The 12,186-nt window shown below is 36.3% G+C and overlaps 1 protein-coding gene across 10 annotated transcripts in view; it reads left to right on the top strand.

Moving 5' to 3' along the window:
* Nucleotides 1-12,186, top strand: part of CADPS2 (calcium dependent secretion activator 2) — a 613,932-nt gene that overhangs the window by 595,156 nt on the left and 6,590 nt on the right. Inside the window, exon 29 of one of the 10 annotated variants that reach the window (XM_058297297.2) lies at nucleotides 7,573-8,802. The exons of the other annotated variants lie outside the window; for them this stretch is intronic. Within the exon in view, the coding sequence (XP_058153280.1) occupies nucleotides 7,573-7,605 (33 nt within the window). The 3' untranslated portion in view covers nucleotides 7,606-8,802. Of the gene's footprint in view, nucleotides 1-7,572; nucleotides 8,803-12,186 lie in introns of those variants that run through there. 10 annotated transcript variants of the gene reach the window in all.

Below are 12,186 nucleotides of genomic sequence, written 5' to 3'. Positions count from 1 at the left end.
ATAGAAAGGGATGGATGACATAAGTTAAATGACATACTTGAGTCTGTTTGAGGTCATTTATTTCTGAACTTCGTTGTGTTTTATACCTGGTACCTCACCGTGTACTAAAGGCAGATAAAAAGTTTAACTAATCTGTTTGTTATATGTGTTATAGAAGCAACATCTCATTCTTCTAACATATTTTAATACTGTTTTTCAATGTCAATAACACATTGTTTTCCTATCTTCTTTTTAATTTTATATATTCCTGCTTAGTGAATAGAAAATGCTTCCTTCTATCTACAGTGTTTAAACTCACACTGAAGTTGTTTGACCTCTTTTAAGATACTCATAGTCAGGCCTTTTCTCCATATTGTCTTGTCTCCCTCAGGAAATCAATACAGAGCTTGCTTTTTCCCTCAGACTTTAATGTTTCTCTTTAAAACCTCTGCTCTCAAATTACAACTGTCTGGTTCATTTTAGTTAATAATCCTTATTTTAATGTTAAGTTATTATTTGTAAGTATAAGAATTTACAAAAGGATCTACTTTTGATGTATGGTGTGTGCCAAAATAGCTTTGGCAAGTCGAGACGTGGTTCAGAGAGGCCAAAGGCCCTCATTTGAATCTAAGCTGTTGGTGAATTAAAACCTGAGAAACTTGAGATAAGCGTGCCTAATTACCTAAAAGAAATTCAACAAGAAAATGTATTGTAGCTTGTTGATCTTATTTCTTCGATAATTCAAAAGAATCTTCAAGAAATATGTGAACTTCTTACTTAGATTCTTGAAATGTGATCATGCAACACAATTGTCATTTGGCAAATTCCCAGAAATACACATCTTTGCATGAGGCACCTGGACATATGTGGCAGGTCTGGTAGAATCAGCTAATTAACAACACAGGCTTAAACAGGCACCTCATCTGGCAGCGCAGTTAGTTGCCTGATGGTGCTCAGCAGGATTTGGTAGTGCTTTTTATTTTTCTATCCTAATGGTCTGCTGCCCACCTAATTTTGCCTTATTGTCAGTCACTACTTACCGCAGCTTGGGGCCCTCCCAGGAGGCTAAATTATTATCAAAGGATTAGGGAGATGTAGCCTTACAGCTCTGACATTTCTGATTACTTGTCTATGCCAGAACACTAATTAGCTGTGACTAATTAAGAAAAATGTTCCTGCCATAGAAAACCATTTAAAAGAACTGAGAAGTAGAAAAGCAATTCAAAAGCTGAGCAGTGCTCAGATTTGCTGATGCTCTTTAGATTTCCACCAGAGCCTTAACTCACCTTTAATTGTGCTCAGATTTTTTTTTTAAATCCCACATGCAAAATGATCTGAGGTTTTTGCTTGAATAGAAAAAAAAAAAATTGTTGGTCACCTAAGCTCACTTAGCAATGGTAGAATTGTCTTTGGTGAATGAAGGGTAACAGAACTTTAATGTAAAGTGAGAAATTTTTCCAAACACCAAATGCATAAATTAGCATTTGCATTTCATCCATCCAAGCAAATAACAAGGACTCAATAATCACTGACAAAATTAGACCACTCTCTCTGGTGAAGGTTTTGTAAAAGTTAAAATTATAAGCAACATGTTGAGCATTTCAAAAGTTATTTAGTATTGATTTCATGCCTCTGTCGCCTTTAAGATGGTCTGGAAATTCTGACTCCTCCATGCAGTCTGGGGTTTCCACAGTGAATTTGCATGCCTGCACTGCAACTGGCCACCAGTGACTTATTAATGGAAAAACCCAAGAGAAAAGGTGGGTGGCCTCCCCTGAGACCAGCATCTCCAACTATCAGTGACCAGTGCAATGTTTTCATAGAAATGATAGCTACTATTTTCCTCCTCTTCAACCCTAACTTCATTAGCAAATGGCACACACAGATTTAAGACCTTTTTTCTATGGTGGTTTTGTGTACTCTCCCTCTGCAAGGCTCCCCCTCTGCAAGCCTGTTCCACAGTCCCCTTTATACAGTCAGCGTCAGTCACAAGTGGACAGCCAGGTCGCAACTAGTGACGAAGTCCAACAAAAAAAAATCATTGTAAGGAAGCAGCGATTGTGTCAAAACCATTTAATAAATGCATTGGCAAGTAACTTTATAAAAGAACAGTTTTCAAAAGTACTTACTAAAACCTACATTCTAGAGAGAGCTTTCAATTTTCTGATCTTAGCCCAGCCTTAGGTAAGAGACCATCTAAATTTTGCTGTCTTAATATAGGCAAAATATTTTCCTTGAAAGAAAGTTCTAACCCCTACCTCATCTAAATTCTTCATGCTGTTTTTTGAAAGCCATTTCCTCTTTTCCACTCAGTGGAGAACAAAAAGCAGGTAGTCAGCATCCTCTAGGGAATAATCCTTCCTATATATGAAGACTGTTATTAAGGCACCTGTCATCCTTGTCTACTCCAAGATAAATAATCCCTGTTTGTTTAACTTCTCTTCATAGGCCTCTCTTCTAGCCCTTTAATCATCTTTGTGGCTGTCCTTTGAAACTTCTCAAAGTGTACTTTGTCATGCTTAGGATTTAGAGTCAGGAATAGGAAGCAGTATTTGAAGGTGGCCAAACAAGATTCTTTCAAACCATACTCCTATTTATGCATTCTGATATATAATTTTCCTATACTCTTGCTCTACAGATTCCCATAAATATGGTTCCACATATTCTGGAGAGTGTATTTCTTTTTGTTGACTCTCCTCACTTGCTTCCTATCTTATTCTCATAGAGTATATATGTTTATTGTTGTAGAATATCTATTCTTTTGATGTTTTGATGCAAAATATCTAGAAAACAAATTCACCATTCAATTACTATGTATAAGGAATGATGTGACTGTTGGAATTAAAAGGTTAGGCATTGGTTTTGTCCCACACCTATATCTGTCACAATGACTCAGTAGGATTCTAACTAGAATAGGAAATTGAAGCCCTTCTTATTAATCATATATTCATCTGACCAATATTTATTGAACATTTTCTAAAAACCATATTCTGTGCAAGAGGCTGGGAATGCAGCGTTAAGATAGACATAGTCTATCCCTGCCCTAAGTGAGTTTACCTTCTGACAACTAAGAGGGTATATGACAAAGTTGTTGATTTCACATAAAGTGTTTCTTGTCTTTTGTTTTTCATCTGCAGCATGGCTATCAACAGACTTTTTTTCAAAGAGAAACACTATGGAAAATTAAAATTCAATACTATTTCAAAATAGATAATAATTCTTATCTTTGAAATTTGTTATTTTATTTATGCCTCTCTTTGTTTCAAATAAATGATTCGAAACTTGCCAAAAGTTATTAGCCAGTGTAAAGTTTGCCACTAGTTCTAATGCTTGCAGCATCAAATGCCACGGCTAGGAGATAGGTGCACACTCTCCCTCTTATGCTTCCTGGGTTCCTGGCTCCAAAGCTGAGCTTCTGTCAGCTGCCAGGAGAGCTCTTGTGTTCCTTCAGATAGAAACAACAAATATAGAAGGCACCCAGGACATGTCACTTAGTGATAAATGCACTGGCAGCACTGCCCAGCCATATACCTCCAGATATGCCACAGAGCCTCAGATAATCCCCAGAAATGGATCCCATTCAACCTGAGGATATGCTGGAGAGGCAGCTTCCTTTTTGGGTGACAGTCTATGAAGGACCAATTGAAAAGCTGAGCACATCAAAATCTGAGTAGATAATTTTTTTCACATCTTTGTGTGTGAATATGTATGTGGACACTCATATGTATGGAGACATAGAAGGGTTGCTAATTTACCATACTTTCTCCTTTATTTCATTTGTCACCTACAGTGAAATTAGACTGTCACTTTTTCTTGCCATTTTAACATAAATATTTTATTGCACTTTTTATACAGTTTGAACCCACACTGAACTTGGAGTAACTTAGAGACTGTCATCTTGTTCCATCTTAGTCCCGTGCTAAATTTCTTTAGCCAAATGCATTTTTTATTTTTTATGACTCCTACAACTTTAAGTCCTGTTATTTTTCTACTAATGAAATATGTGATTCCCATCAACAATTAGTCTGGCTTCTAGTATTCACCAACCCTTTTCTATTGAAAATCTGCCCTGCTACTGTTATATATATATATGTTATATATGTATATATGTAATGTTGTATTTCCAAATATTTAAAACCATTCAATCCTTCAATAAATATGCATAGAATGTTATGTGCCAGACATTCTGCTAAGTACTGGAGTATCCAAAAACAAAAATAAGACTCAGTTACTGCCTTTTGGCACATCCTATTAAGGTAGACATGAAGTACATTTTGCAATATCTTTATAGACACCTTTAAAATGTCTTATGAGCAGAGAATGTGGGAGAAGATAGCATTGGCTTCATAGTAGAGATAATGCTGAGATGAGTCTTAAACATTGATGTGACTCTGGCCAAGGAGATGAAGCTGGGAATAAAAGTCTCGAATGGGAACTAGCAGACAAGCAACCAAGGTGTAGAGAAATTCAACATCCAGTGGAACTGCAGGTCAATTTGGTTTGCTGAAAATGGTTCCTGTGGGTAAGTACCATGAATAGGAAAGAGAAGGAAAAGTAGCTACTTACTCCAGTTCCTATAGTACTCTCAAGAAATAGTTTTGGGTTGGGAAACGGACTTGGCCCAGTGGTTAGGGCATCCGTCTACCAAATGGGGGGTCCGCGGTTCAAACCCCAGGCCTCCTTGACCCATGTGGAGCTGGCCCATGTGCAGTGCTGATGCGCACAGGGAGTGCCCTGCCACGTAGGGGAGCCCCACGCACAAGGAGTGTGCCCCGTAAGGAGAGCCGCCCAGTGCGAAAAGAAAATTGCAGCCTGCCCAGGAATGGCGCTGCCCACACTTCCCCTGCCGCTGACGACAACAGAAGCCAACAAAGAAACAAGACGCAGCAAACAGACACAGAGAAAAGACAACCGGGGGAGGGGGGAATTAAATAAATAAATAAATCTTAAAAAAAAAAATAGTTTTGGGTAAAACAGATGTGGCTCAAATGATAAGGTCTCTGCCTACCATATGGGAGGGCCCAGGTTCAATCCCTGGGGCCTCCTGATGAAAAAGAAGAAGAGAAAGTGTGCCCCTGCAGCGAGCCAAGTGCCTATGTGGGTGCCTGCATGGGGAGCCGAGTGCCCACGTGGGCAGATGAGTGCCCACGCAGTGAGTCAGGCAGCAAGACAATGACACAACAAAAGAGAGGTGAAGAAGAGGAGAGTCAAGGTGAAGCACAGCAGAGACCAAGAACTGAGGTGGCACAATTGACAGGGAACCCCTCTCCACATCAGAGGTCCCGAGGATCAAATCCCAGTGAATCCTAAAGGAGAAAGATTAGAAGAGAAGACAAAAAGAGAAATAGACACAGAAGATCACACAGTATATGGACAAAGACAGCAAAAACAGCAGGGTGGGGACAGGGGAGGGGAAGAAAAAATTTTTTTAAAAATCAGTCATGTTTTTAAAAAAAAGTTTTGGAATAATTTTTCTACCATTTTCCATAGGGAACACAAAGCAAAAAACCTGCTAATAGCTAATGCCCAGGCCTAGGTTTTATATCAAAAATAATTTGTGCCATTCAATAGCAGTTTCACAAGTCCTTAAAATTCAAATTATTTTTACCTAGATCCTAGATTTTTGTTTTAGAATGCAATGTTTACCAGAAATTTCACATATGATACTCAAGATGAATTATCTGACTGGGTGAAAAGATCGACCTGCCCAAATAAAATGTTCTCAGGCCATGTGTGCCTGTGTGCCAAATAGGTACATACACTGTTATATTGACCATTTGTTGATCATTTAAGTCAAAAGCTTAGTCAAACCAATTGGCATCCCATTGTTTGTAATTAATTAGGGGAGAAGGAACAACTGATTATCTAAAATTTTCACTTTGTGATCACTAGTGTTTCTATTACCAGAAATAGAGCCACAAGATAAACTTACAGAGGCACTATAATATTTGATGATAATGAATAATAGAGAATGGTATTGATTTAAATGCCCTCTGTGTAGCATGGAGGAAGATAGGCTAGTTCAAAATTACTTTCAGGACGTTTTTGGAATGAACGAAGTTTGGAATCAATGAAACAGCAGTGAACAGAAAAGAGCTTGGCAGTTCCCAGTTAATGTAGCTTTTCCTGTTAGGTAACTTACTCTGTTGTGTACAGAAGAGGACCTAATTATCTGGAAAGATCATAGTTATTATGTTCATGCATTTTTTTAAAAAGCAAATCTGCAACTACAAAGAATACAAAGAAAGTTTTTCAGCATTCAAAAAGCATTTATTAGACATCTATTATAAATTAACCCTCCCATGTTACAACTTTTAATTTTTTCTCTTTAACAAACACTATGGTGCCCATGAACTGGCATTTTCAGATTTCCTGATAGAGGTGAAAAATGAAAATTGGCCCTGAATAAGGAAATTATATGCCTCAAATGCTTCTCGGTACAGTGTTTAAAAAAAAAAAAAAGATGAAGGAAGCTATGTATGTAGAGTGAGTTCCCCTGTGGATGAAATGTGGATCTTTTTTCCACATTACATTGTTTTGCTTCAGTGACATCCTTCCCAATATTCCTATGCATTAGGTGCAAGGTTATGTAAAATGAGTCTTAGAAGGGGCACATGGAAGATGTATGGCACAATAGCTGTTTGGCTGATTATCCTAACAGGAGTGTTTTTCTTTAAAGAAGTTGTCCATGGGTTAACAAATATCTTTGGTCTTTGGAGATATAGGTTGCAAGAAAATTTGCTGGGCTTCTTGAAAACAATTAAAAAGGATCTCCTATATGATTAACAACCCTGTGCTACAATGACTGTCAGTAACCACCAGGAATGGTAGAGGTTAGTTGTTGGCTGGAGACATCAAATTACCCTTAAAGAATCAGAGGTTTTATTAAGGGAACAGAAACCCAAGCTCTGTTTTCTAAAGAGAAATGGAAATAACCTAGTAATTTTGAGCATACTCTCTGGAGCACAAAAGATATGAATATCAACCCCTGCCACTTATACTTGTTGTGTAAACTTGAATATATAGATAGCTTAATCTAAACTCAGGTTTCAACACACATAAACCCAACATCCACACTGGCAAAGTAAGAATAATAATACCCACCTCAGCAAGGTTATTGTAAAAATAAAATGAACTTTTCACTGACATACTTTAACTTCCCAAAGTGGGAAAAGAAATTATCAGATTCCTTTATAAACAGAAATCCTAAGAAGGAGGAGGAGGAGGAGAAGAGTGTTTTACAATTCTTTCCGATTCCCATTCATTCACCATGACTCTTCATTGTTTCACTTTTTTAATACTTCATTAAGAGGCTGAAATGAATCAATTAAAAACAAAATTAGTAGGAAAAAAGTTCTAGAGCTCTAGACTTGCATTTTCCTGATTTGGGAAGAGTAAAGCTGTGCTCAAACAACATAGAAAAAGAATGACAATTTGGTTTTTCTCTTCAGTTCATTTTTACAAGAATCACAAGCTGTATTGCTTCTAGTCATGCCCTTTTTTCCAACAATCAAATCTAAGCTCACAGTATATCTGTTGAATCCGAGATTCTTATTTAAAAGCTGGACTCATGATCTGTCCCTCATATTTCAGATGAGAAGACTGAGGCATAGAGAAGACAAGTGACAAGCTCAGTGAAGAAAACGGCATAAAGCAGGGTTAATTCTACCTGCCCTCCCATCTTCCACATTCCTTTTCTTCTCAGGTGTCTTGACAGCAAGCTCTCAGCAGCCATATCTAGCTGCAAGTCTCAATCTTTCCCCCAGGAACATCTGTTGGTCTAGGTGGGAAAGTTGATAGGTGTAGGTTGCGTTCAGTCCTTTCTGAATTTTTAACCCTAGTAGACTATTTTCAGTATATCCTCAGATATAGAGCCCTTAATGCTATTCCAGGCCAATAAAAACTCACAATTAAATCTTTTTAAATGTGTGGATCTGGGGGTCTGTTTTTGGAACCACGTTTGATAGTTTCAGAGGGATATCTTGAATAGAGAGGGAGAAAGTTGATATTATTGAATCAAACTTATGGTTAGTATAAAATTTACATTTTAGTGTTTAGAAATGGGAAGTGAGTGACATAGATGCTTTGTATTTAGTTATATTAAATAGATGTACTGTCAACAAAAGGAACAAAAGATAGAATGAAACATTATGTTTACTTTTCGTATACTGGCAAAATTGTAGGACAGTGTTTCTAAATATTTTCTTGCTTTCTCAAGCTATTAAATAATCCTACAGGATGGCTTTTATCAACCTTATCAATACTTTCTGCATTTCAAAAATATTATTTTAGTCAATCCAATTTAACATGTAAAAGGCACATATGCCCTAAGGTGAGATATTCTATGAATTATTTCAACAAAGTAACTAACTCTTGTTAGATGAAATAAATGAAGAAGTAAGTAAACATACATACTGCAGAAATGTAGGCCATTCCATGTCTTAGTGCACTAAAAAATGTTGGGTTTTTTTCCTTTCTGTTAACCTATTGAGGCAAGTCTAGCTGGAGAAAAATGAAAATGTACCAACTAGTTCTACCAATTCATAATCAATAAAAACTAAACACTTAAGCAGAAAATACATCAGATTTGTTCCCTGGCAAAGCAGCTATTTTTACCTTGCCATCATCATCAGAAGCCTCATTCTGACAGAAATCATTTGCTTGAAGCAGCCACGATATATAAACCCTATGTGGTCTTGTGATTCAGATTTAGGAATATCAGCCATACAGCGTCTAAAGGCATTGTGCATTAGTATGTATTGAGACCTCATTCCAGGTGGCAAGCAGCTGGACTTTTTTTTTAAATAAAACTTCCAGAATAAACGTGAAGTGCTTATTTTCAGGCAATGTGTGTTATATTTAATTGAATCATCCTCAAAATGTAATAAGCTAGGCAAAAAAGAGAACTGTGAATATTTAATATATTTGTTTTATATTTCCACTAGTCAACAGAATAATGAAATTCCTTAACTACTTCTCTTTAACTTGCATGAAGAAAGCTCGGTATGTTGCTAAATCTCTTTTCACCAGCACTGTGGAGAAACAACTTTAATCCTTGTTAGAAAATTGCCGAGTCTGGGACTGACAAAGAGCTCATGCTTGTTCTATTGTTAGTGCTCCCCAGTCCCAAGAGCAGAGCCCTTTACAGCTGCGTGGATCCCGCCCGGCTCAGCTGCACTATTTAGGAGAGGAGGTTTGTCAATTTCTATTGACAATGGAGAGAGTTTTTCAGGGCCTGTAGCAGTGCTGACACAGTTGGGGATCAATGCCAGCCATTCAGACTGCACCCTCTTTCATTGCTTTGGTTTGTTAATTCAAGACTAAAGGTCCACTGAGGGGGTTCGGGGTGTTTAAGAAAGCTGATGAACTGTTTAAGAAAGCTGATGAACTGCAAGCGTTTATAGCCCTGGTGTGGCAATTTCCATAGTCAGTGGCAACTCCTGGCACTGAGGGAGCTGTGTCCTCGTTGACCCTCTTGTTATTAAAAATGCACAAGTGCTGCGCTTCTCAATATTTCAACACTCTTTCATTGTCAATACCACCTTCTGAGCCCTTCAGCTTGTTGCTTGCTCTAAAGATCTTCTTAGATTGGGTTTGAAAACTTCACCTTAAACACTAGATTAGACTGATGTTCTGTTTTCCGTGCTCCTGTTGATTTGTTGAACCTTCCCAGGGCTGGAAAGCAAGTAGCAGCTTGATGGGGAGACGGGCTGCTAATATGATTTACCAGTCTACAGTCATGCACAATAAGTGTGAATAAATACAGGGGTCTCACAGAGTCAACCCTAGCCTTTCCTTTTCTTTTCTTTTTTGCTTTAAAAGAGATATCTCAAGAAAATGAAGTGAGTAATGCATGCCCTTACAGGAGTTGAATGAACCACAAAAAGAAAAAAAAAACATTTTTTGTTAAAGTGGTAGGCTGCTGTCATGGATTGATGTAGATTAAAAAAAAAAGTATAATATATACTTACTGCTTTATTCCTGTGTAGACCAAAGCAAAAAATAAAGTAGTAATTCCATACCCATGTCTTCAGGGCAAGCTGCAGTGCGCCTTCCTCGTCATCCCCTCAAGGGAAATGTATACTGGCGACCAAATTGTTATATCAGATGAACTTTTCCAAAACGAAAAGACATTTTTCTGAACATTCAGACTTTATTCCACATTCACTCTTTCCAAGTTTTGTTGGTTTTTTGTTTTTTTTTGGGGGGGGGCGGTTTGGTTTAGGGACAGAGGGGATGAAACTACCCTACCTATGACTTTTTTCTCACGATGAAAAAATTGCACCTCTACCATTCTCCCGCACCCAAAAGAGGAAAATATCATTTCCAACACCAGAAATAGGAAGGGGCTAGGTTTCTGTTTGGTGGATTCATTTGTTTGAAATGTATCTGTGTGTGTGCGTGTGTTTTACCATATACAAGAAAGAAGCAGTCCTAGCAGGGTTTTTTTGTTGTTAGCCCATTCTTGGTGGCAGATTAAACTCTGAGCTAAACTGCGGCCTTCCCTAATTAATTACTTGATTTAGCTGAGATTCTCTTCTTAAATGCTATTACTTGGGAACCTGAAAATATATGTTCTTATAGAACAATTTTCCTTTTAGAATTTTTCTAAATTTTGTAGAATAATTTGTTTGCATTCAAAGTAAGATAATGGTACACTGCTTAAGCATTTTACTTAATGACAAGTTCCCTTTTATCCTCTATTTTTATAGTGGACTTTGATCATTTTATTCCCAGGTCTTATTTCTCTAAAATTATAATTTTGGCATTGTGTTAAAGAAGTTATCATATAATAATTTCTGTGTTACTTTAGATTTATTTTGATTAATATTTAGTTATAGATATATCATGTATAATTGAAAAATGAAAAATTAATTTAAAATTATGTAAGAATTTTGTAAAACATGAAGATGGATATAGAATAATTTTATAAAAATATTATCGTTTTCATCAAGTTCATACAACTTAGCATACATAGAGAGTAACTATGTAATCTAACAGACTGATTAACTGTTTTGCTAGACTTCATAGAATAAAATATATTTTATCCATGCCTCTCCCAGTAAAATAGAAAAATCCATTATTCCCTGCAGATGGGCTATAATTTTTAAGAATCACATCCACTATGATTACATTTTGACTTTCAAATTATTTAGGGAATGGTATGGAGTATGGATCTTGATTCATTGCTTTCATATTTATTATCACCAGTGCCTGTGAGTTTTTACCTGTATTAAAAGAGAAATCAAGAAGTTGACCTATAAATAATTTGTAATAAGGAAGTACAGAATTTAAATAATGTCAGAAACTAAAATGATAGGAAGGATTTCAAATTTTAATGTCACCTGAAGTGCTGAATTCACTCAACGGGAATTCAGCATTTAGGACTGTATTTGTCTCATTTCATGACTTATTTCTGATACATTTAGATGTCTTGAAAATTAAGAAAGTAATCATTAGGAAAGAGCATGATTAAATCTATGAATAACATATTTTTTAAAAATCATGGTCTATCCTGCATTTTTTTTAAAAGCCTGAAATTTTCATTCACCCATTTGATACTACAGTATTTAGTAAATCAGCTATTCATTTTAATTATTTCATTCACATATGCTCCATATACTCATAAATTTATAGAAATAAATGATAAAATATAAAACTGATTTTTAACTTATACTTAAATTACTGTTTCTTATAGTAAATTTTATTAGAACAATGTTAATAAATACAAGTCAAAATGAACTTTAGACTTGTATCATTAGAATTTTCTCTTAGAAATTGAATTTACTGTTTTATTATGTGGCAAAAGGTACTTTTAAAATGTTTTCCTGTGGTCGAGTACCTGAGAACATATGGTCACACATATGTGATCTGTAGTGGCCCTGTGTTTATATAAACAAACAAGGTACAAAATCCCTTCTCTTTCAAAACCTCTCCTGTCATTTCCTAAGCACTGCCTGGACTTTGATATTTCTCGCTGTTTCCTAAACGAGTAGCATTATTCTTATAGTATTAGCTAAGCATCGATCAGGCACATAGTCACTGAATCCCTTAAATGTCACCAGTAATGACAGATTGCTTTTCTTGAATATAGGAAAAAAAGTTTCTTCTTTTACTATACTCAGAGATATAATAGAGAAAAGATTTCAGTTTTTCTATCAGTCAAGTTGTAATAAACAGAGCAAAACTATGAACCCCCCAAAAACA

The sequence above is a fragment of the Dasypus novemcinctus genome, chromosome 5 (genome assembly GCF_030445035.2).
Source record: "Dasypus novemcinctus isolate mDasNov1 chromosome 5, mDasNov1.1.hap2, whole genome shotgun sequence".
Lineage (NCBI taxonomy): Eukaryota > Metazoa > Chordata > Mammalia > Cingulata > Dasypodidae > Dasypus > Dasypus novemcinctus.
The sequence above is the reverse complement of the archived record's forward strand: the minus strand, read 5'-3'. Positions and strand labels throughout refer to the sequence as shown.